This window comes from Lineus longissimus, chromosome 2 (genome assembly GCF_910592395.1).
Source record: "Lineus longissimus chromosome 2, tnLinLong1.2, whole genome shotgun sequence".
Taxonomy (NCBI): domain Eukaryota; kingdom Metazoa; phylum Nemertea; class Pilidiophora; order Heteronemertea; family Lineidae; genus Lineus; species Lineus longissimus.
The window spans coordinates 5,319,340-5,346,266 of NC_088309.1; the positions used below are offsets into that span (position 1 = coordinate 5,319,340).

Sequence of the window (26,927 nt, forward strand, 5' to 3'; positions counted from 1 at the left end):
ATTCGAAAAGGAAGAGTCACATCCCCTAGTCACATCCTCAGGTGTGTCTTTCATTGGAGGACAAGTGGTGTAACAGTGTTTGATAGACGCTCTAACACTGAGAACAGAAGAGCTAGAAATAACATACACTGCATGATTATGATACCATAATATTGTTTATTTACTTTACACTGGCTCTCACACAGAGCATGCTGCAAAACATGTTTACAAGAAAAGAAGCAATATTTCTTTTCCTTCTTTTACTTGAGGAATAAATATTATGTCATGCACACAGTAACACACAGCAATTTTATCTTGATTGTTCAGTATAACAGAAGCACAAGTGGCTGTTTGAGGTATTTCATTCTTTAAATAGTCTAGGTGTCTCATGTTCTAGAGTTGTTGCAACCCTCCTTGGCATACATGATGTTCCAAAATAATGCACAAGCAAATTTAGAAAATTTTCTTAGAGATAAAGACCGACACACATCTCATCAAAATAGCCTCGCTGGTCATTAAGAGGTGTCATTTTTTACATTTGCTGTGCAATGAGTTCAGCTGTCTGGAGTATTGGAGTTGAGTTATTATCATTGACCAGCATGTTACAAGCATACAATGCTATACATACATTGGCTGCAGTTGTTGTAATTTTGAATGGCAAGTGCACATTTCAATGCATCTTGACCCTCAATGTATTGACATTGCTAAGCTTTACAGACACCGCGCATCTATGGGCGGAGATAACGGAGGCAATACATGCAATACTGCTGGAAGTTCAGTATGATTTTACAACCAATACAAAACATGCCAGGCTTGTATAACCAAAGAATATGCTCAAAGGACTATTCTTCTGACTTGTGTAGCACTGTATGCTGGTACGAAGCGGGTATCATAGAAGATTCAGACACCTGGACCTTTTACAACATTTTTGACAATTAACAGGCAGACAAAAGAGATAATATTATTATGACATTGAGTTACGATATCACAGTACAAATCCGTCAAGGAACAGTAGAAATTTTTGATGAAGATGCCATTGCCTGATCATGACCATCATTGAGATGGGGAGGGGATGCACTGGCGCACGCTAAATGGAAATTCCGCAGACTGTCTCTGATGTTTGGCAATTGGTTTGCTTAGAACACACCTAATACACACCAAAATAGACTATGCATTACAGGGCACAAGGAAAAGCATGCAAGCCTTCTCAAGTATGTCATCCCATCTTGCACTGTTCATCAAGATCCACATGACATGACACCATCCGATCATCCATGTTTAATGATTCGAGTTCAGCAATACAGTGAATTTGGAAATTTTGAATGCGAATTTATCTAAAATGCCAAGTAAACTCAACAATGCCACAGTGGAAATGTTGTTCTGTTATTGTCCTGCAGATATGCAAATTTACAGCTTAACATCTACCTCAAGTTAGAAGCAAGGTTACAAAATAAACTGAGCTATTTTAATACTCAAGATACCAAGTATAGGCTTGACCCGATGTTATGATTGCCGGAGCAAAGCCGGTGTCAGTTCATGAGGTGTACAGGTCAAAAAGTAAAAACAGTGGAAAGGCTGTTGTGAGATCAATAAATACAATGATCATGGTTAATTGCATAGGTGATTTGGTGACAAATTGTGAGACACTGCAACCGCAAGTTATTCAAAAGTTCTAATCAAATTTCAATACTAACTAGACTCTGAACTAACATATCTCTCGTAATATTTCTGACAAGTAAAATTTACTGACAAATTATCAAAATGATTAGGGGTATGGGCATTTATGGGTACAAAAATCATTTAAAATGGTACGTTTTTGGAATGTGTTAAAACCAATTATGAAATGTCGTGTTTGGTTAACTTCCCGAGATTTTGCGCTACACCGTATGTGTAGTGGTCATTTTGAAATCCTACTGAATTGTTTTGTTCTACATTGTACGTTGCACAACGAACTTCTCACCTTTTGCGCCAAAGGGAAATACAAAAGATTGATTTTCATGCACAGAAGAAAATAGCTGGTACACAATGGCCATCACAGTATTTGGTCAGACAACCAATTTATCCAGCTCATCAATTTTTAGGATTCATGCACTTCATATAACTTGAAAGCCAAACTGGCACCAACAGGACCACAATACCTTGCTGTGAACTATAAGAACTGAATACCATCATCATAAAATCACAGGTTTCAGGGGGGACCGGGAGACTGAGTAAGTGCCAACTTCATTACATTTTCTTTAATAAGGGAGAGGGGAACCCAGTGTGTTACTTCCTGGATTCTTGTCCCAGTTCTCTAACTCTTGATGAAATGTCATTTGGCATGAATAGTTACAAATGGGTCTTGCATCATGATTAGAGTGCTGGCGACTTCCCCAAGTAATACAGAGGCATACATGTATAAAAATAGCGAATATACAGATTTCTAGAGATCACTGAACATTATATAATATGACCTGAATAAGTTGTACAGCCGAACTTGGTTGTATAAACGATTATTTGGCATCAATAAAAACTTATTTTTTGATTGATTATCGGTAAAAAAAACTTGGATAAAAATTTCGGTCAGCCAAACGTTTTTACAAGCAGATTCGACTGAGGACATCATTGTGCTACTGATTTCATGAGACTTTTAACAAAAACATGTGAAGTCTTTCAATTTTTTTTCGTTTTGAAAAATTGAGACATCAAAGCATCTTGTGAGGAAAAATACATCATAACTGTATATGCAGCGTTATGGGAAACACAACAGGCAACAAAATTAGCATCAAGACAAAATATTACTTCACAAAGAATTAACTGAAACATTGTCAAAGTCATTTACACAAATATACCAGTGCACAGTACAATCATTATAGAAAACTAATGGTATTGAATACATTAGATTACAAACCTACTATGGTTATCACGAGTAACAACAAAATTGAAAACAATATTCAAGATGCTATGTAACTACCGGTAAACAAGCCGAGAGACAATACTATTGCACTATAAATAGAACACTTTACTCATCTACAAAACCACACAGGCTTTACATGTAACTTCTAAATTTGAAGGAGTGCTGTGAATTAATTTAAGAGGAGTTAACAGTGTTGGAATTGTTCAAAACCAAACTAGATGCCTTATCAGCCATCGTATAACTAAACCATAATATGGCACTAGTGATATGCAATCTCATTGGTCTGTTGGCATGGAAAACTTCTAAGTAATGAAAATAACATTACCTCATTATGCAAACAAACTTGTCAATTTTAAACCAGTCTTCATACCAATCATGTTTTCTTACGAGGATCTCCAAAAGAGAGAAATATTCTGGTTAGACCAAAATTAAAACACATGCAGTGAAAATTCAGTAAATATTTTTTGCATGTAACATCATTAAACAAATAATTAGCAGTGCTTATTGAAAATATATGTAGAAATTTACTATATAACTCAATGATGTGTGTCTCGAGATTAATGCTGGACCGGCACTGTGCCATTGGGAAGGTGGCATCCAAAAATGTACACAAACAGTTTGCAGTACACTTTTGATACATCCCACAACATCACTCTACATAGGAACTATCCAATCTTAAGTGCCGGCCTGGAACTAGGTGATGACACATGACTCCTCCTTTATATGTGTCTACCAGTATTATGAACATAAATATGGCAAGTGCAAACATGCGGAATAAATGTACAAAAACATACAACGGAAATGTTCTACACTCCGAATTTTTAATTTGTAAGCAGAGAAAACTTTACTACCATAATTTCTCCCTGCTCACTGCAAACCTTTTGAAGTCAGCATTTTCCTGTAAAATTCTGTATATCAATAAAGACAATAATAATCAGCTTTTTAAAAAGAACAGTGAGTTCTGTTATTGGGTAAAGTATTAACATTAGGAGGACACTGCTGTATCACAGCTATAGGTACATGTAATATATTTTGGCCAAAAACCTGAGAAATGAAATCAGTCGTGTGGGTGTTTGTTCTTGCAATGTTGTCAGTACACAAGTTCTACAAATACGAACATAATCTTCCCAATAGTCCATAAAGAAGACATTCTAGCACAGTATAGCCAAGATACATGTATCTTGCCTTTAAAGATCAAGGTTAAGTTTATAAACCATCAAATTGTATGTCAAGAGCCTTGACCCAATCGATGCACATCTTTCCATTTACCCTTGTTAAGTCCATGGTCCATGGCCAGGTATCACTAGAAGTTTGTTCGCATTCTGAAAGTAGTCCCTTCAAATGGAACTTTCCATCATAGGATTCCAAGTTGTCTTTCAATAGATTAAAGGAGTGTCTCGAAATAACACCACACCGGCATTTATAATAATAAGAGAGTTTGTGTGCCAAAGGGGACACACACCTGCAACTCTGCACAGACAGTTTGTACAACCTTTGAGCACATATTTTTTGATACATCTCAGAAAGGTCTTCAAGGATATGATACAAACTTTGAAAACTTCTGTTCATTAGAGCCAGTTCAGTATTATCGTGAGATAATCTTCCTTTAAACAAGCATTGAAAATAAAACAGAGGAATAGAAAGAACAATGCCTACATTGAAAGAAATAAACTTAACCGCAATGAATCTTACTTCAAAGAAGTGGATTGTGACACCTTCCTGTTACTGCCAGGAATTACTGGTGACCTCTGCGACCCAACAGATGCTGGCATCGTCGCAAACATTTTTGTTGAAATCTGTTTTGCCGCAGCTGTATTTGACCCTGAGGAAGTAACATTAGCACCATCTAATATGGTCTCGCATGAGGATTTCTTCTGTTTCATTGATGCTGCCACAGGTGACGGGTAAAATTTGCCACTATTCATATCAGAAGTTCTGTCTTTGAGGGCTGTAGGACTTTTCACACCAGGAGAAGACCCCTTCTCCTTAACAGACGGAAACTGATTACTTTTATCTCTTGGCGACAGCGGCGACTTTTGTCCAATAATCCCAATCGATGACCTTACATCATTTGTTCCACTACTTTTACGACCTCTTGGTCCAATTTCCTTGTTTTTTGAACCGACATCAATTGTCAAGCTCGTTTTTGGTTTGTTTTTTTGCTGCCTTGGACTTGGCACTGGACTGGCCTTCTGGTTGTTAACAGGGGAAGACTTAGATTCAGCTTTACCTAAATTGACCCCCTCTCTGTCTTCTGTATCCTGGGCACCAGGGTCCCCGCTAGGAGGCCCTGGATCATCTGGCATGCCACCAGGACTTGCACCAGGTGACAAGTCAGCACTACCCATGTCCACTGAACCATCAGCTTGCTCGGTTTCATTTGTGCCACCATTTTCAGAATCACCGCTCATCAATTGTTCATCCTGACTTTCCATAGATGCCGGCACACCGATATTTTCACGTAGGAATACAACAACCACTGAGATATTATCATTCGAGCCTTCTTCGCGTGCTTCGCTTATCAACTTGTTGGCAATTCTACTGCGATCTCCACCATTTTCTTGAATGTGATTATAGACAAGACCTGTGAGGTTTTTTGGCAAGATGCTATCCCATAGCCCATCACAGGCAATCACAATGTAATCTTCCGTCCCATCCAGCTCGCATGAAAAGGTATCTGGTTCGGAGCTGATATATGGTTTATGGTCAGTATCCCCTGAAATAGATATATCTTAGTCACAGAAAAGACTACTTCAGTTCTGATATAGACCAGACGTATTTCTGTCCACCAATATCTTTATTGAAGGGGTGCTGGCATAGTGGTGATATAGAGCACCATACTTGACGGTGTCATGGTTTCAAAGCCCTTCTGAGGCATTTAGTTATTTCCCATTAAGAGTCTGTAGGTCAAAGTAATTGCTTATAGCTGATCACTCAGTAGTTTTTATTCAACAAATTACCTCACTCTACTATCATTGGTCAGTCCTATACTCATCCCAAATGGTTTAACCTACCTATGGCTCTGGACACAGATAATGCACCATTTACTCTCCAAGCACCAAACCATATGACACATCCACCAAGTGCCTCAACTCTATGTTTCTCATCCTGAAAACCAAAGATTTAATCTTTTCACTGTAAGAAAGCATGGCTACATTTGGATTTACTTCCCCACGTTTATTCCATCTGAACAATAGTGTGAATTTGGATGTAAGAAAGACCTTTCCAAAATAAAACAAGACAGATCTAAATGTCAGTTAATCCGCATCGACTTTATCTTTAGCGTGGCTATTGAAGGAGAAAACTGATTGCATGTATCACTGTAGTTTCTAGCTGGTGTCAATAATGATTAATGGAGACCAACATAGAGATACTGAGGATAATGTCCATTGCAGTATCTTCACTGGCACAGATTGTGTGGCTTACTATGGGGAGTCATTTCTGTAAAAATGTCAATTTGGCCAAAACGTGAGTTAGGCACTTATGTTAGTAGTGTGACGATATCACAGCAATTCTGATTCCATTTCACCAAACCAATACATCCAGGCCAGACCTTGGAGTGTAAAATGTCCAAACTTACCTCTCTTTCTGGTTTGTGTGGTGACATGATTGACACGGGTACACCATCCTTCACCAAGATCGCCTGACTGTCCCCGAGCCATGACAGATAGAGCTTCTTGTCCCGCAGTAATATTGCAACAGCCGTGCTGCCACTTCTTAAACCCTGAAATTGAAAGATATTACTTCAAATTGAAAGACGTTTCACAGAAACACAAGTACTCCAAAGTGTCTGTTTGACAAATATATGCCTTGGGATTGATCAGGGGCACTGATAGCAACGAACTCTGCCTGCCTTTGTGGAGGCAAATGTGAAATTTACATGTATACTAGTAAGCAATGAAATTCTGGTAACAAATCAGAATAGCCACAATACCCTTACCTCATTTTTAGCTTTTATATCGAAATCCTCGTCAGTTTTGAGGAAAGCGTTCCTGAGCGCAGTGAGAGGATCATCCCTGAACATGGGCTGCCGAACAAGGTTCGTATGGACATGAGCAGCAGAGTACCACGCAGCATCAAGTCCACCGTGACCATCAAAGACAGCATAGTATGACTGATTGGGATAGTCCTGTCAAGAGAAGCCATTCTAGAGTTTTAGATAATGTACAGAATGGCTGTTGGTTTTCAACCAATTGCTTCAACTGTTTCATCTGGTGTTGGGATTTATTAGTTCTTCTTCTTGGTTGAAGACGTAGACACATGCCAATAACCTCAATTGGAGCCCAACCACAGTGACATGTTGTAACTCAAACAAATCATCCAGGCTCCCTGTTCAAGTTTCTTTCTTGTTTGTGTAGAGTAATCAGGATCGAAAAAAGTATGAAACCCTCACTCACCTTCAAATCAAACAGTGAATTTAAGTCGGGTATAACCATATGACGGTCCTCCATTTTTCGGCGGGAATTTTTGATGCCATGGGAGGAGACTTCATAGCAAACATCTGGCAGGCATATCTTAGGGAGATCATTGTGCCAAAGTGAACAGACTTTGTGAACCTTGTGAAAGACAGCTAGGGCAAATTTGTTAGCTTCTATTTCTGGAAAAGAAACAGAATGACAATAGGAGGGACTCAAATACCCCCAAGTAAGCACTACACAGTAGAACCTCTCTATCAAGGACATCCTTTGAACTGACAAATGCTGTACCCAACACAGGGGTGTCCTGATTAAAGAGGTTGAACTGAGAAGAAATCCTGAAGTCTAGACCTAAACCAGTGTCTTTAAAACAGAGGTGTCCACTAAGGGAGGTTCCAGTTTGTATGTATGTCATGAGCATCTCCCTGGTAACCTAGAATGCCTCTACAGAGATCTATTATCAATACTTGTGACAGTCATTGTAAAGCACTTTGACAGTATCCTCTGTCTTATGATAGTGAGCTAACTGGGAGATGCCATGCATACATTGAAATACTTCGTATGATTATGAATAATGATTTGATTGGGGCTGGAATTTGAATTTAATTAAAAGAGTTGGCAAATCAAGTCAATCGACCACACCTTCCATCTTCCCATTCCAACTACATGAACTAAATGCTTACGAGGAACATAGTCTTCTTTCTCTTCTTCCAAGCTCTGATTCGCCCGGTAAAGCTCAATGAGGTCTATGGTTTTGAATTCATTGACAACTGCTCTGGCTATGTTCAGGGCCAATACTGGGGGACACTTGCTGTAAAGACAAATTATGTTACAGTTAGAAAATGTAAAGACACACAATGCACAGATATTTTAAAATGAGAGTTAAACACTGGATTTTTGGCCAAAAGTAATGTTTCAGCACTTCATTTTAAAGCAGCTCAGTGTCTCACCCTGCCTTTTTTAGACTGGGTCCTATTCTCTCCTGCCATTTCAGATTTCTAGCTGAAACACAAAAAAACAAACAATCTTGAACACCCTCAACAAATCTACCAACACATACGCTGTAGCTTGACACAAGTGTTTTCAGGAGAGGACCTGCAGGGAGTCTAATCTTGCCCTGAAGCAATATACTTATTCAGTCAACCTAACAATACATGCCTGATCTGAGATAGAGCTGCCAATTTGATTATTGAATACGAACCATGAATATGATTACTCCTTTGACATTTGTACTGTTAACTGTATTATTCTATTTACGCCAAGATGGCCAGGCGCTCAGCTGAAAGATTTCTTTGCCCTGTGTTCAATCAGCAACATGACCTGCTGGGAACCTAGTTTTTAGTGCATAATGGGAGAGGCAGCCTAAAAATTAGCACTACAGGCTTTAATTGGCACCCTTCACATTAGGAGTAGATTTAGAAAGAAGGATTCCTGGAGCCCCTTTCCTCCCTCTCATCCCATCCAGGGCTTGTGATAGTCGGCATCATCAGCAGTGGCATCATGCACATCATTGTCTATGACATTGACATAATTTCATGTTTAAAAATAAAATCATGACCTTTGTTAACCAAGGCATTTAGGGATGCAACTAAGTGTTGCCATGGCACCGCGGTGTGGAAATGTCAGGGTATTGAATAAGTTCAATACATTTTGTGTTCTTGACACTTCTAGGGCATTTTTTCATTTGAAAGACAATTTAGCCTAAACTTTTTTAATTTGACTTTGAGGTTGGACATCCATGCTTTTTTCAAGAGCATTCATGTATGTTTAGATATCATCATATGATGTTCTACACGTACAGTTTCCCTTCTTTTTCAGACACACTCCAGTGCCCAGCAGGCAATTTGGAAAGAGGGAGGCACAGAAGGTCATGACGTCAAGCATGTCAGGGGTGCCTTAAGCTCATTTGTGAAACTTGTAGTACATGTACTGTTACAAATACAAATTGATACAAATCCCACCACTGTTTTCCAGGCAGTTACAGCTGAATATAGTAGGCAGGATTCCAATATCATAATATTGTAAATCGTACAGAGCTGTACATCACATTCACAGGCTTAGTGATATTGGCATTTTATTTCCAGTGATCAACTGATATTGATCAGTCGTTCACCCTTTACCCTTTAGTAGTGCGCTATTTACACTACAAAGACCACTCAATTAGTCAATACATGTAGGACTGAAATAGTTCTAGTGTTTACCAATCATATGAATGGATGGATACCAATACAGATGCTGTGCAATAATTTTTATTTTGAGAATGAGGGAGTTGCAATATATTTCATATTCAATGCCTAATATAAATTTACATCATCCAAAAATATCAAATTTTATTTCGAACATCATATTTTGAACGGACAGCATACGTGTCATAAAAAGTTCTGTGAACTGGCTTAAAATTTCAAATGACCCACAAGAACTTCACACATAAAAGCATCACAAGAAGCCCATGAACCATGGTCCACCTGGAATCATTACATTGATAATTTCAAGTGCTTGCATGCTGTACACAGAACATACAGAACATCAGAGAGATAAAAATGCATGTAGTAAGCAGGTTATACTAGGATAAAGTATCTATAAATTACAGGTAATCAAGTTTTTTTGTATCATCAAGATTACTCACTGCAAGTTTAGATTTTAGAAATATGGCATTCAAAGTCAGGCATGTGGGATACATGGGCGAATCCAAATGCAAAGGATAACCGCGGCATGAGCCCGTTCCACCATGCCACAGCTGAAGGTCACACAGAGATCGTGAATCTGTTGACAATGTTTAATACTAAAGTGAATATCGTGGACAGTTGAATTGACTTTTATCCGCCACTGTCGTAAGCCTGAGGTCATGGTGACTACGCCTCCTGCCATGCAGTCTGCATCTCCGTTACAAAAATTAATGTATTTGCCAAGGTTGCAGGCCCACCTGTCCTGATCCTATCCTAGCCACGACTCTCTCTTACCTTGTTTGGTCAATATTCAGGCATTCCCATTTTGGCAGTAATAGGCCTTCTAATTAGACTGGTAGGGGTTTCAGAAACCCTAAAGCAGTTTAAACTGCAGGCGAATACAACAATCACTCGGCCGGCGTCACCAGGCACTGAGTGTAGGCCTACTCTTAACTCTAACTCCGGCCCTCTGGGCGGCGGGCTGCTGGCCAAGTCCAACTGCTTCAGCAATCCTATTCTGAACATGTCATACCCATGGATCGAGCAGCAGCAGCAATAGTGAATGCACGGAAAACGGAGAGTTGACGAGACCTTAAAAGAAACGGGAATGTCTGCAAGAACAGTGACACTGACAGTGTCAGTGAAGAAGGCAGGAAAGTTGACCTACTTTTGATGAGCAAGATACTGAAGTATCCAATCAATGCATTCTCCCTCAGCATCTGACGGGCTGATGTAGTACGTAACCAGCCGAAAAGGAAATGTATCATCTTCTGTCAAAGATCCATAAGTATCATCATGAAATTTTGCCAGGAACTGCTTGAAAAGGGGGATATTATTACTGGAGATCTCCTCCATCGTACAAAACTGAGCACTGGTTGTGAAAAACGTCATCTACCACATGTTCCCGTGACGACATGGTTTCCTGCGTAAATACCCAGGTAAGCATGAGCACGTGGAAAACACGTGTCTTCGTTTTTGAAGCGGGAAATTCAAAGGGCGTAAAATGAAAACTGGAGTACAGTCTATCTCACAATTATTAATATCAACGCCTACTTTAGCGCACCATTTCAATACAGTTTTTAGCATGTTGTAAGAAATGTCGTTTCTTTATAATAAAAATAGTATCCATTATTATGGCGCTCGAGTGTGATTGTATAGAATTCCATGTCGTATAGGATGCAACTGACCATCAAACTGCTCAGAAGATTATAGCACACACCGATGAAACGGTAGGCCTGCTCCTGACACAAGACCAAGCACATTTACTGTGCCGAGGCCTTGAGTACAGGCTAGGCCGAACCGTTTAGGCAATTTAACTTATGTTTCCCTTGGCTCACCCCGCACTCTGATGATGAAGCCTAGAATGAATGATAATGACAAGCACGGTCATTAATAGTGCCGAGTGAAAGGCCCTGAAGTTCAGGATGGTCAAATGTAATCCTGCAAGCCATTCGTTCATTTATTTTTAAAAACCAGTTTCATGTTTGTGAAGAAGTAAATTCAAAACTTCCCGGTTGTAAATGGTTTTAATTTATATACAGTTGGACAATCGTCATCCGACACGCCCACCAACGTACCGTGCAGGTTCAAAAGAAAGAAGAGGTCGTTTTTAAATATCAAAGTGTGAGGTGCGTGAATAATATTTAGTCAAGCGTATAGAAATTACGCAATAATGCTCTCATAACACCGCAGAGACTTCCTTTTTTTGTTTGTCCATGCAGCTCTGCCTTGATATGATTCCCACACTGCTCCGTCCATACTTGTAAAGGTTACATACCTTTCTGCACGCACTTGCTAGAATTTTAGGGATTTTCTGCATTGTTACCTCTACGGCTTTGTGAGCAACCATTGTCCCCTGGAGCCACTGACGGCAAATCCCACCACTATAGAATTACGTAAGCCCACAATGAGCAATGGAGGGCCGAAATAAGCTCTAGTTATTCTTATGCATGTAGTAGGGCGTTGGCAATTAAGGTTTTACCGACTGCATTCTTAATACACGTTCACTTAAGAAACCACTACTGGTGCTTCTCTAAAAATGGAATATTAGGAAGAAACCCTCTTCTTTTTCGTGAGAAAGTTAGATTTTCAATTCGATTTCGACTTTGAGGACTAAAACAGGTGAGAGAATAGGCTGGTATTTTCTTTTGATAGAGTGTGAAAAGAAATGTGAAGTTTGTGGACTGTCATTAACCATCCTTTTAGGCGACCTGGAATGTCAATGACGTTCATTCGTGTGGATCCACTATGGATTCACTGTGTTGTGTAGCGAAAAGCTTGACCACAAACCCGGCTGTAAATAATCTTTCACCAATCTGGGGAAAGAATGCGGAGATATCACATGTATTTGGACCGTAGTGGGTGTGAGCATTAAGGCCTATAAAGAAGACGTGGTTTATCAAAAGCCGCCTTTTTACAGCTTGGTACATTTTTGTGTACTGCTCCAACATATCAACTGTTATTCGCCGTTTAATACAATCCAAGCCAGAGTATACACAGTCAATTTGTATACCAAATAAATGGATTTTATTGATTTTGTAGAGAAAGCAGCGTTGACCCGGGTCAGTTGCATAACCATGGTGGTCACTAGTTGCATATAAACCGACGATATCGATCGTGAAAAGAAACACGTCAAGAATATCAGCAAAAGTTTATGTCTAGCCCTATTAGACTGGTGTTCTCATTTGGTGACATCTCGCTTCCTATCTGATTTTATTCGACACCGATCCTCCAAGCTGCAAGTCTTGTATATTTTCTGTTATCGGAAAAATATAAGGGCCGCAATCATGGGTGGATGACAAGGATATGCTTGGGCGGTTGTGGGGGGGGGGGGGGGTCACGTTTCTCACTTAATGCATGCCTAAACGGCCCTTGTGGCAGTCAAAAACGGAAACACTCAATTACATGATCGAACACGAAATACGGTCGTGTGAGAAGTGCATTTCTTTGGTCGTGGGATGGCGTCAAATGTCTTAAGTTTTCCATTGAAAAAGGTAACTTATTACCAATTACAACTTCACCTCCAATCGGCTGACTAAAATAGTGTTAGCCTCATTTCGGTACAACAGTAATTACATGTACTTGCATTCTTCAATAGCAGGTGACCTTGTACTGTAATTAACTCTCAATGACATGAATACGTCAATCATCATTTGTCTGGACGATCGATCTTTGGGGAACCTGATAGACTCTGGGGGAACTAACTTGTTAAATCAGTGCCCTCTAACTGGGATGTAAACAACATCAAAGGAATGCTATAATATGCCGACTGCGTCTGATTCTTCACAGATGTTGTGCACCCCTTGTCACCCCGCAATGACAAAAAGCTGTTCATTCTCCCGACCACAGTTGTGATATATATAGGAACCCTATCCCCGAAGAGTTGTGTTAGGAACCTATAGCTATCATCTATCCTCTGTGATGGGAAACCTATCATCAATCAATCGTGATAGGAAACATATCCCCGACCAGTTGATCAGAGACCGAAGGAAGTATGTTGCATCTTGACACATATGGCTCTGAGATTGCGGCAAACTTTGGCTGTTTATTTGGGTGCATCTTGACCACCAAGGGTTTTGCATCTTATCAAGATTTATATACCCCGGCTTCGTTTAGGGGTAAGATGAAAAGACATATAACCAAAAACACTACAACATTTGACAACTGACCAATGTTTTCTTTTACAGTAATGTTTAATCCATTTTAAGAACGAATTTGAATAAGTGTTTGTCTTGGCCAGTATTGCATGGGCGGAACCAGTATACGCCTAGGTCTAGTTTTCGCCAGGCCTTTCTATGCTGTATATAGACCAATGTCTTAGTCATACAGGGATTTATGTATTGCGTGGGTCAAAGCATCGGGCCTAGTATGGAATTTCCTGTGTAGAAAAAGGGCAAAACATTTTGGATCGTTTCCATAAAAGGGGCCTACATGGTTTTATTAACTGCCGAATGGCCTGAAGCTCACATTACCAACATTCGCGTCTGATGGTATTGGGGCTGGTCTCTCGTTTTTCCTGATTGTTCCATAGGAGCTGGTCTCCAAATCGATTTCCACTGCCATATAAAAACCAACAAGCGGATCATGTTTCAAACGAAGAACAACTGCATTTTGTGAGTTTTATGGATGAAAGAGACACTATTCGTATATTTTCGATCGAAAAATCTTTTGACATGATGTTATGATCTCCGTTTAACTTTTTCAGGTCCCGTCTAAAGATGGGGAACATTTATTTATCAGCAATCTTCCTGCTCTTCGCAGGGTTCATACGGCACAGCCATGGACAGTCATGCCAAAGTAAGTGGTTTCGTGCGTATTTAATGAATGTTTCAAGCTTTTTCTCTCTCTTGCTTGTTCAAAGGATGAGGTACCTAAAACCACGTCAAATCCATGATTTACTTTTAATAACATTAGGGCCTTTGAAGACAATCCGACAAGCCTTTTTATTTTGGGGAACACAGAGAGAACACTAATTGAAAATGTAGAAACGATAAACATGACACTAGTATTCTGTATTCTTTTTTTCTGATATGTTATTTTCTGCCTTTTCAGGTTCACAATATGGACGATTTAGTGTTAATGAAGCATCGTCACAATTGGTATCAATGCCAGTTAACACAGTACGGGTTATAAGACTCTCAGAACACCCTGCAACATATAGTGGATTTGTGTGCTCGTTTTCTATATATTCAAAAACAACGGAGGGAGATCTTCATTTGTTGGTGCTACGTCCAACGGGGACTTTATATCAATACTCTGTGAAACACGTCCAAACGTATTCACCCACATCTATCGGTTATGATACGGTATGTATATGATTGTGAAAGATTCATTGGTCTACCCATTGCAGCCGTCAAACAGAACCATGACCCCTCCCTCGTCAACCGTTCACCCTAACATTACCCAGGTTTCGCAATCCATTTGAAGAGTTGCGGACGACGAAGAATATGTAAATGTGCTTGATTGATGACTTGTTTTGACAATTTCCTCGATTATTCGTGCGACTAAAAGTATTTCGAAGACAACTATTTACGAGTGTTGCATAAATGACACTCCACCTCGGTCAAAGACAAGACTAGAGAGACAGTTGACACTAAAGTCACAAGGTTGAACGTTTCTTGTATTTGGTTGCAATTGAGAGTCGGGCTACTATACAGTAGTACGAGGCCACAGGTTTACTTTTATTTGAAATGTTGTTTCTGATGTTCACTTCCTTGATATTCAGATAATACCATCGCGGTCATTCGACATCCTCCCCGGAGATGAGTTCGGCTTCATGAACATTGGTTCAGGTGTTATCGCAGCTGACGTTGAATCGGGCGAATCCACGTTTCTGTTGAACCACGACACGAGCGCCAACGGAGAGATAGTCGTCGACTCTGTCCTCACCATCAAAACCTCCGACTCTGCTTTCCAATGGGGCTTTGGAGTGAACGTATCAAGCTGCCAAGAACTATGTAAGCTATTCAGTTTTACCATTTTGTCGTCATTGTATCTGACAGCTGTACATTTGACATATTTATATATTACTGATATCCGCTAGGCATATATATATATATCACTAACAAACCAAGTTCCAATTCTAAAGCATTACCTAGTTGAACTTTATTGAGAGCACTGGCCAAATTCACAAAGGGCGTTTAGCTTAAGACAACGTTTAACTACTGAATAGACAGATTCAGGTCCTTTATGTAAATCTTCACAAAATAAAAATAGGCCCTGCAACTGGTTCGCGAGAAGTTTCACACGTCTAACCCTTAAACGCCCTTTATGAATTTTGCCCGTCGAGTTCACGCATTTTCTTGTGACGTGTCCCCATAATACATGTATCATTATAATGATAATGAAAATCAGCTGTTTCTATAGCAGAACATGTCGTACCCACTAAGTCTAATATTCCCACCTCGCTTTCGGTTTGTAGTTTCTAGTAAAATAGTACTATTTGGCGGAAGTCGAATCTTTATCTTATTGTAATCACCAGCTTTCTGAAAGTTGGAAACGTCACCCATTCTTTAATCACAGTCCATGATCGATCCCCTATAAAACATTATAGTGTCCCTTTCGACTGTTTCATTGTATCTTCCTTTATATTTCTTTAGGTCCAACTCCTCCTGTACTAGGTAATTGTTTTGTACAAACGTTTCGTGGATCAAAAAGAATATTTCGAATTCCCATTTCTACAAAACCGGTTAACATACTATTTCAAAGACACCACAGCGAAGTAGATAAACAGCTGTGGTCACATGGGTAGCCGACAACCAGCGAAGTCAATAAACAACAGTGGTGACTTTTGCAGTCAACAAAGCGATGAGTGAATGAACAGTATTGGTGACATCTGTCGCGAACACTGCAGAAGTCAATGAACAGCACTGAATGAGTGCATGAACAACATCGGATGACATTTGTTGTCATCACTGCAAAGTCAATAACAGTGGTGACATTTGTTGTCATCTTGCAAAGGAATTCGAAATATTTTTACGAGGTCTCAGAGAAACTTGCTCGTAACCGTGAATCGCCTGCATGTTTCAGCCGTCTGTCCACTCCGTCATCAGTCATTGTCCATCATTGTCCATCACCTCGTCATTGTCCATCATTGTCCACCTCGTGAACTGTCATAATGATTTATGCGTGTTAACAGCAACAATGCGACCTCTTCATCTACTCTTTCAAAACATGTATGGGCAAACAACTAAAAAAACAAGCTCAGCAAAATGATGCTTTACTGCGAATTACTACGGGCGTTCCGGGGAAACTGTCAGTAGGGAGTTTTCGCGAAGCCCCCGTAACCACAACGCGAACGCCTACCGATTGTTCGGCATCGTGATCACGAAGTTGAACAAAAGGATATGCGTTCACGTTGGCATATCGGGGGATATGCGAAAACTCCCTGATAAACCGAATTGTTATTGTATGTCACGCTTTTCAGCCTAGTTTTTAGGCACGAATCTCATCAAATCAATGTAATTGTCAAAACACACGATTGGTCATATGGTGGCGGTTTCATTTATTTAGTTAGCTTACTAAGTTAATGCATCACTGGAAGAATTTACTGTTTTGCAAAACATGAAGAAGGAATTTATGGATAGGCATATCATTATTCAACCATATTTGTACATTTGCCCCCTTCGCTCACTCCTGAGAATGTTCGCTGCTAATATCTTGAAATGATGTGTTTTGATGTTAACGACAGACGGGCCCAGGCGGATATGCGCCAATACAGACGGAATCTTCCATGACCGTGCCCAAGGATGTTAAGATTTGTCAATTATCGGATTGATGATATATCCGAGCAATACAACAGAATAAAGATTTTGTTTGATTGTTTGTGGACCCTCTCCCTTCAGTTGCACGAATTTTTTTTTCGCATTCCATTCAAATTATGCATTTGCTCTCCCTTCCACTGCCCCCATTTGTTTTTCGCGTGCATTCGGTGCAAGCCTCCTGTGGTGTGTTTGTGAAGTATTATGTTGTTTGCCGTGAGGACGATTTCTCACGATCGAGTATTGTTGTACACTCCTATACGCATGGTTAAAACATACTGTCTATAAGTTAGGTCTAGGACTGAACGCCACCACTGCTTTAGGAGTGTTCTGTGCTTCAGTATTTGTTAGGAGCCCATCTCTTTCTAAGCAACAACACTGATGAGATTAACCACCGGTGGGGTTTCCATAGAGAATACATGATAACTTGTACGATGTATGGAATAAAACAACGGAAAACTTTGTTATTTGAAAATGTGACCTTGTTTTTTTATTGCAAAGGATGTTGTAATTTGTTGCGAATGCTTTTTTAATTGTTTTGTTTCACGCATTGCAGGCACAACTACATCAGACCCTTGTGCGACACCTTACCCGCTCCTGGCTCCTGCAAACTCGCTGAGTGAGTATAGACTTTTGAAATGCATTATATTTTTAAGGCTTTTTCTGCAAATGTTCTATATCGTTTTTTGAAGTTTAATGCACCGGACGGCCCATAATCAGTATAGGTCGTGGGTTCGCCACTCGGAAGGATCCCCGTTGTTTCTTCTCGGTGTCCTTGAGTAAGACAACTAACCACTTAACCATACATTACTGCGCTTTCGAATGAGACGTACGGGCCGAAGTGGTCAATTCGCAACCTCTCAACGTGTTTCCCAAAGAACTGTTTTTCCAATAGAGCCACTTATAAACATATGGACGTTCTCAACTATCCTGTGATCTTCATCTTAATTACCTTTCAGTCACTGATGTCGGCAACCCACTTGTAAATGGCCAGTTTTCTCCACCTGACTACAGGGTGACAGTCATCGAAGGAATCGTTGTACCTTACAGCGGCTATATCTGCAGCTTCTCAGGTTACTTCATGGCACTCGGAGCCGTCAGGTATCAGGTTTGGAGAAAGCTTGTTGGCCAAGATGAACACAGGACCTTCGCGTTGATCGCACAGCTTGAGCAGGCACCTGTTGCTAAAGGAGAAGCTACGGTAATTAAGCCCCCTTCGAATCTTTCATTTGGACGAAACCAACAAAATCGCTTAATTTGTCAGTGCGGGTTCTTTTGAAACTATGACATTTGGGAAGACAGCGGAATCGGCTCTCTGAAGGTTGTTCTTGCATTTGTCGGTCTTTCTTGGTGAATTGGTTCTCGGAACTCACTAATATTTTCTTGTTTCATCGTTCTTTTAGGCCGAGGTTGCAGATTGGTACAGCCCAATTGAAGTCCGTGCTGGCGATTTCATCGGTTTTGCCAACTTGGACGCGAACGAAGGAAGTTTGGCCGCCAATATCGTGGCTGATGATACTGGTGCCGTTTTTGACTCAGAGTTTGCTGAATTCCCAAATGTGGGTGACCATTTGGAGATACGGACAGGAGCCACTGCTTATAAGTTTTCCATCTCGGCAAAAGTAGCGGAACATCCTTCCCTCTGTGAGTACGATTTTTTATCTTATTTTTGAGGCAGCTCGTCGAAGAACAATTCACCAATATCAAGGTCGAGGACCGGCTCTATCTTTGAAGTGGGTCTTTAAATCTAAAGAGCGTTCTTAAAACTAGAGAAATTTCAAACCCATTTCATGCCCAAATGGTAGGCCCTCTCTCTGCAGAACTTACCGCTCGGTCGGTCGTACAACCGGGGTCACCTAAATAGCCAGTGAGAATTGGTCAGATTTTGTTTCCGAAGATCCCGAATATGATCAGTGAAGAAGATCTTGGATGACTACCACCAGCACCCTTCCCCATGTGTATTCTGATTTTGAGTGACGGTCCTTCTATTTTCAGGTCCAAATTATGTCGCACCAACAACCTGCTCTAGTGGCGGTAAGTGTTTCTTGTTGGCATTCGAACTGCATTGAATTTTTATATATTGTATGTTTTTCGTAATACCGAAACAAATCCGAAATAAACAGACGGAATTCCACCGAGAAGCCAAATAGGAAGACGGGCAGTATGGTGTGAAGATGATCACAAGTGTCCTTGTCGTTGCATAACCCTTCAGTTACTTTGAGCTTCAATGACATTTGTGAACTTATCGCTGCATTCTAGTTGTGACTTCGTCCTCAAAAGACAAATTTGAAACAAAAAAAAGGTTATATGTTGATGATTTGTTTTGTCTTTCCACGACGCAGTGGTCATTGTGCTCAGCGCGGGTGTGCAAGGGATAGTAGTCCTAGGGCTGATAGTCCGTGTAACAATAGCCCGCATTGCTAAATGTTTTGGTTAGGGTTAGCGGTACAATAGATCATGCTGCTTAATTGATCAAATACAATGCTACCGGACTATGACTCCAGGGGGACTATATCCGCTGTCACACGGGGTCAAACAGTCTGATTTCCACAATATGTTTGATATTTTAGTGCAAACAACTGATGCTGCGACTCAAGCACCCACAACCAAGGCACCTACTACGCCCGAACCCACTACAATGGCACCAACCACAGAAGCTCCAACTACGCCAGAACCAACAACAAAGGCACCAACTACCCTTAAACCAACCCAAGAAGCTACGGACTATCCAACCTGTGCTCCAACAGCGGACGGTAATGGTGAGTACTCCTTGGTCTTATGATGCTAATATTCCAGCGCCACCAAACTGTAATTTTCCTTCAAAAGGATCTCCAGCGTAGGGAACTCCGTTCTTAAATCATGTTAGCACTTATGCTATCTACACTTCTGCAAGTACAAGCTGATCAAATATCTTTGAAGTGGGTATAGTCAAACATCTTCAGTCATATACAGCAGCTTATATCATTTGGGGCCTTCGCTCGAATGCTGAGAAGATTTAAACTATGATGACTTGCGTTTGTAGGAATAATGTGTTCTTTGAATGCCATTCATACCAGCACTCAATGACAGCAGTTATGGGAAAAACTATGTTACCCCTTGGTCTTAGCATTAGTTTCAAGTCATAAAGGCATTAATGACTTGCTCTCATTTCAGTCACTCCAATTGGAAACCCAATGATAGACGGGCAAGCATCAGCAAAAGGCTGGCATACGTATGTCTTGGAAGACATCCCACTGACTGATGGTTTCGTCTGTACATTCGAGGTCTTCATAAAGAACACCGGACCTGTTTTATTGCAAGTTTGGAGGACGGATCCAGTAGCAACTGCAGCAAACGCAGGCGCAAAGCACTTTCTCCTTGTCGGACAGCTCGAATATAATGCATTAGTCACTGGCGAGCAGACAGTAAGTAGCTTTCTTTGGCTTTGAATGCATACATATACTGACCTATCATCAATGCGACGCATTTCAATTCAGCTTATAGTTTAGTATGAAGCCTGATAAACATTTCAAAAGCAAATTCTGCTGTCCTATTTTCAGACTAATATGCAATCCTTTATCGTCACCCTCTCACGGACACCATCATTTTGGCTAGAACTTGAAAAGTTAAAGCAATTAGAACTCCTTCAAAATGAAGTTAATGTTAATTTTAGGGGTGTGAGCCTGTTCTCTGGAAAATAAAGAATTGACTATCACCCTTAAAATTGGCATTCACTTCGTGTTGAGACTGTCCTATTTGCTAGTATTAAGATTTCAAGTTCCAGCCAAAATAAAGGTGCCAATTGTCAACTCTCAACGGTTTTAAAATTCGGATCAGGCTGGGAGGTTTCTAATACTATTTGGCAATCATCTTGTATCTTCTCAGTCATAGGGGCTTTAACTTTACTCTAGACCTCATCGCTAATGAACTGAAGAGGTTTTGGGAAGAGAACATCACTATCATTGTGAACATAATGTAATTCATTGCTGCATTTCTTTTTAGGTGTACTTGGCAGACCCAATTGCAGTAAAAGCAGGTGACCACATTGGCTTCATGAATATCGCTGATGAAGCGGGCTCAGTTGCCTATACTTTCGGAGCACAATTCTCCCTGAATAGAGACTTGCAGGACCCCAGTGAACAAGTCATCCCTAGTGTTGGGGATATCATGGATATCGATGTTTTTGTGCCATCATACATCTACTCTCTTGGGACAAGAGTATCTACAGACAGATCACTCTGTAAGTATATCTTCGCATGGGGTTAACAAGTCAAACGTCTTTGCTTATGATCACTAAGGCCAGCACCTCCAAAATGATAATTAAACGATAGGGTAGGACTAATTCTCCTGGTGAACTAGATTCAAGCCAGGTTTGCTTTACATCAGCTTGCTCTTCAATGATGGCATCCAATTATAAAACATATGGGTTTCCATTGCAGGTGTTCCAACAACACCATGCCCATATACACCAAGACCTACCACGCCTACCACAAGTAAGTACATGGAACTATCATACAAGATACAAACGATTCGAATTCAATGATTCGAGAAAAGCAGCTTGAAAATCTACCTGTTAACTGTTTTCGTATATCGCAGTGGTAATTATGTAGAGTAGATTCAACTCCGATTACAATATTCCCTTCTCTCAGAGTAATTCATTACGACTTACAGTCAACAATAAAGCAGCCCTGACTGGTTTGTAATATAAAGCATCTTCAAAAGTTATATGGCAAACTGATATTATACAGTATTATATACCGGTAGGCCCCTACGTTTATTGACGAATTTTTATGTATTCTTTCCAGAAGTGCCAACTGATCCACCAACTACTCCAGAAGTCCCCACTGCTCCTCCAACTACTCCAGACCAAGGCTGTAAATACACTTTTGACTCCTTAACTTCTAGTCATCTTGGAACTTGTTGATTATCGTCATACCAGTACTGCACTTTCACTTGAGCGGCACCAGAAAATAAAATTGCCTGCGAAATGTACGGCTCTATTCTTGACCGTGAACTGTGCCGTCAATTGTATTTGGTCGCCTGAGATTAGACATACCTTGAAAGTTAACAGACTAAGTCAAACAGGATTGTTTATTAGAATATAGCTCCGACAACAAGTTTGATTCATATTTTCCACCAACAGCTGACATCGGCAACCCAAGTGAGAATGGAAAGAGGGACACTGACCACAGGTGGATTCACATCCTCAAGAAATACAACACGCCCACGGGAACTTTGAAGAAGTATAACGCTTACCTGAAGGCGGTCGTTCCAGTGACTGTCCAGATCTATCGTCCAACTGGCGCTAATAATCAGTATACTCTGATCGCGGAGGAGACTTTCATACCAACTGCACCTGGAGCAATAGAGGTAAGTGATTTCACATTATGGACACTGGCATTACCTTAAGTGCCTAGGTCCCACTATTCTTTTCCCTCGATCATAGTGATGCCAGGGTACAATAAAGAGGATACGACGCGTCACGTCCGCGTGCCTGATTTATTCTATGTACAGTAGTCAGATTTATCAACTTGTATCCTGGTTATTACTATCCCTTTCGCATTTGATGTTTGGGTAGTTGAGGTAAAAAAGTGTAAGATCAAGATGAAGTATTTTCTTTCAACCAACCAATATCCCTTGGAAATCGTTCATTAGTCTTTTTGATTTTTGTTCAGATATATCCAACGAACAAGGTCGAATTACTAAGTGGTGACAAAGTCGGCTTCATCTCAGAAGGATTCGGAACAGTGGCATACAACGATGGCGATGAAGAAGTTTCGTACAAGAACCTTGCCTCAAACGGGGCTCCCCTTGTTGGCGACAACGTGAATGTACCAGGCATAATCAACCGTATCTTCTCTCTCTCCGTAACTGTGGAACCTTTTGATCCTGAAGATAGTGGTAAGTGGGGTAAATTCGATTTCTTCTCTTAAATTTCACATTCGATATAAATTGGCAATGATATCAAAGTCGACCATTTTTGCTCATAGAAAATCGTTTACTCTTCAATTGGTTGATGTTCTCCCTTAAATTCCAGTGTCCGATGATGGCGGTAACAAGCCAGTCAAAGATGGCCAAGCAAGCCTTCCTTACAACAACACTGTGTACATCTTGGTGGAGGAAACCATGTCGGCTGGAAGTCTGTTTGGGCTCCGCATTTACGCCAAGGAGCGCTCGCCCATCAAGATACAGGTGTGGAAACCGACTGGTGCCCCTACCGTTGACACTCAAGACTTCACACTGAAAGCTGAAGTTGAGTTTAGTCCTCCGGCTCCTGGGTATTACAGGGTAAGTGTTTCTGTATTTTAACCCGATCAGACCTTAGATTTGAGATTTGATGATGGGGCATTGCTCTGCAAGAAACGCACGCACTTTGACGTTGACTTATTGACATACTGTTGCTCCACTGTGAAAGAAGCATCCCCCTTCATAAGAAGAATGACATTTGTGGTGGTACTGATGATGGAGATAGACCACGTTTGGTTCGATCAAACACGTGTGAACATGCATATCATGCTCTCTTCTAGCTCATTCTACAACAGCCAGTCCAACTCGACGGTGACGAATACCTTGGAATTAGCGTCATAAAAGCCTACGATATTGCCACCACGAACAAGGTTGGGAACGTCCTTGGCGTCAGGCAACTGGGATCATCTTCTGCACCTTCTGTGGGTCAGACCATGACAGTCGGGGAATGGGTTGATGGCAAGCGCATATCTGTCTTACCCGATGTCCGTAAGTATACATGCAAATTTCCATCAATTTCTTCGAGAAAAAGAAATAAGTGTCGACGATATAATTCGGTACAATCTCGTCGACTGCTGGCTCTGCTTTAACTAAGCTGCGCTGGTGGCAACAAACAATAAAGATTCGCTTCTTTTTTTCCTTGTATCGCTTCCAGGTAATAGAACATCTGCTAATTTCTTTACCCTTCCACAGTAATTAGATACTTAATTCATGTTTTTCTTCTTTTACTTCAGTCCTAGATGCCCCCGACACCACACCTGCCCCATTATTGTCTACAGCCTCTCCTGAAAGCACTGAGACTCCAAGGGAAGACAATGGTATCAAGACACATTTTTCATACTCTTTTGAGGATTGAATCATCGCGTACAAGTGTTTCTGTCACTAATCCTTGAGGATAATATTTAGCATGGACCTGTCAGCTCTTAATTAATTAATATTCCGATAGTTTCTGTTATACGCCTTTGTTTGTAGTGCTCCGTATCAGGTTTTACGGCATTTAAAAGTCATAAACAGCAATTGATCAGTAACTGTTTTCCTTCCAGTCATTGGTTTCCCAGCTGTGCCCGGAACATCCAGTGCCCAAGAACAACGCACATACATCATGACCTCTGAGGAAGTAACTCGCGAGGCCAAATTGAGCAGCTTCAAGCTGAACCCAACAGACACCAGTGTGGTGTACCTGCAGATTTGGAGGAAGTCAGCTACCGTAAATAGCGTTTCCGTTTATACACTGAAGTACAGCCAGGCATACACACCAACACAAACTGGCCAAGAGCTCGAGGTAAGCAACAACAATTCCTGTTCCTGTTCCATTTCATGTATCACCCTTGTCGGCTTTCTTAAGATGAAAAGTCACTGGGTCTCTTTCGAACCAAAGCCACATGTTGGTTATTGGGATGAACTAGTACTTCGGCCAGTATGGCAGGATAGTTGTTGAACATGGGAGCCACAAACTGCACGCATAGAGTCGAGTCTAATTATATTCTTCTCTGAAATTCTGTTTGATTTGTCCTTTTTGCATGCCATTGCTCTGGGATGGTCTAAAACTGGGCAGGAGAGATGAAGGAATGTGTGAGGCAGATAAAAGAACTTTGCTCCTTTTCTTTTACTAGATTCCTCCAGCTACCGAAGTCATTGTCCAGCCAGGCGATTTGATCGGGTTCACCCAAACTGCCACAGGAACAGTCGCAGTCAATACTGTTTCACCACCAGAAGGATACAGGTACCAGTACAAGGCCAATGATGGTTCCGTGCCTGTTGCAGGAAACGAGTTGACAGATTCTTCTTTGGCAGTAACAGATATATTTTCTTATTCCATTGTCATCGGTAAGTACCAATATCCTCACAAGGATTCATCACTTCCAGATAATCTATGTTTCAGATGTTCCAGACTTGGTCATCAGCCATCAATAGTTTTAGTTCTCACTTACCCTGTGGCAATGCGATACATCTACCTTAAAGTAAGCTGTGGTTTCCAAACTGCCGCACTTCAATTTCATCTATGGAAACAAGAGAAAATATGATCAGCTGATAAGCATTATATGATACTGAGGTGTAACTACCAATGGAAATAACAATGTCAGGAGGTACTAGAGGCAGCATTTGGCCCAATCAGCAGCTTTCGAACAACGGGTCTGATGTGATTTTGTAACTTGCTCTTCCAGAGAATTACATACCAACCACCCCAGCACCAGCACCAGCTACCGATTATCCCACATGTGCCCCCGCAGCTGATGAAAACAGTAAGTACTCGATAGGAATTCTCCCTTCCATATTTTCATTTTCTGAAGCCAGTCGATCATCAAGGTGGATGGTTTATTATTTACGACCATGATATCGCTGATGGAGCTCTGGGCCCAGGCGTCCAAAACAAGTCAACAACTAACTTGATCAGACTTTAACTTTGCGTTATGTCTATTCATTGGACTAAAGGGGATAAGCCAAGTTAGCGAGTGACATGACTTGTTACTGCCTTGGGCCCGGTTGTTTAAACAAAGTAAGTCAGGAGCTAGCGGGTAACCTGACCTTGAATTTACCAGGCCTAACTAAAGGAGTAAAACAAGTTAAAGTTTATGCCAAACTGTACTATCACTTGCATGGTTCAGGCTTTGAAGCTTTTGGTCGGCGAAGAAGCATGTATGATATCAATCAATCAATCAACAATGTCTTATAGAGCGCCAAACTCCAGGTAAACCTGCTCAAGGCGCTACCTCCCCACCAAGAAATGCTTCCTCGAACAGCCAGGATTTTAGGAGTCGTTTAAAAGCAAGCAGCGCGTCCGCCCCCCTGATGTGCTCCGGTAGGGCATTCCACAACCGGGGACCACATGATGAGAAGCAGCGGTCACCGAATCTTGTCTTTATCCGCATACACGCCAATGACGTGTCATTAGATGACCTGGTGACACGCTGCCTCTCAACATGTTTGAGGCTCAGGTATGCAGGTGCATAACCCCGGACCACCTTGAAACACATCAGGAGGACCTTGAAAATGACACGCTGCTTCACCGGGAGCCAGTGAAGAGACCTAAGAACCGGTGAGATGTGGTCATACTTTCTCGTCCCGGTCAAGATCCTGGCTGCCCGGTTCTGGAGTCTCTGGAGGGGAGCCAGCGCCTTGTCAGGGAGACCGTAGAGAATCCCATTATTGGAGTCAAGGCGTGACATGACAAAGGCATGGATAAGCCTCTCGATGCTACTTGTGTCGAGAAATTTTTTAATTCGGCTTATCTTATACAAGGCAGCATTTACATTCTTGCAAATCGCCTTAATTTGCTCCTGCATTGTCATGCCCTCATCCAGCCACACCCCGAGATCCCGAACACTGTTTGACTTTGCAACCCATTGCTGTCCCACATTGATACCTTGATACCATGATATGTATGAGGAAAGCTGCCGTATCAGGTTATCTCAGTGCATTTCTTTCAGTCATGAGACATCATGCAAAATAACCTACTCTTATTTCAGTCACTCCAATTGGAAACCCA

General features: G+C 41.1%; 1 protein-coding gene across 1 annotated transcript; it reads right to left on the bottom strand.

Annotated features, from left to right (window-relative positions):
* Nucleotides 1-136: 136 nt before the first annotated feature.
* LOC135503216 (protein phosphatase 1E-like) lies at nucleotides 137-10,822 on the bottom strand. The gene is made up of 7 exons (XM_064796681.1): nucleotides 10,624-10,822; nucleotides 7,974-8,101; nucleotides 7,273-7,472; nucleotides 6,816-7,004; nucleotides 6,456-6,599; nucleotides 5,890-5,983; nucleotides 137-5,591 (listed from the first exon to the last, which is right to left on the bottom strand). Exons 1-7 carry the CDS (start codon nucleotides 10,809-10,811, stop codon nucleotides 4,564-4,566), a joined length of 1,971 nt encoding a protein of 656 aa, XP_064652751.1. The 5' UTR covers nucleotides 10,812-10,822; the 3' UTR covers nucleotides 137-4,563.
* Between the last annotated feature and the right edge of the window lie 16,105 nt (nucleotides 10,823-26,927).

What these genes read in the sequence shown, in the direction of transcription:
- LOC135503216 (XM_064796681.1), bottom strand. Translation starts at nt 10,811, where the DNA reads ATGGAGGAGATCTCCAGTAATAATATCCCCCTTTTCAAGCAGTTCCTG. An exon ending in ATATAAAAGCTAAAAATGAG is followed by an intron (nt 6,600 to 6,815) that starts GTAAGGGTATTG and finishes TTTCAATTTCAG; the next exon opens with GGTTTAAGAAGTGGCAGCAC. An exon ending in ATCTGTGTCCAGAGCCATAG is followed by an intron (nt 5,592 to 5,889) that starts GTAGGTTAAACC and finishes TATCTATTTCAG; the next exon opens with GGGATACTGACCATAAACCA.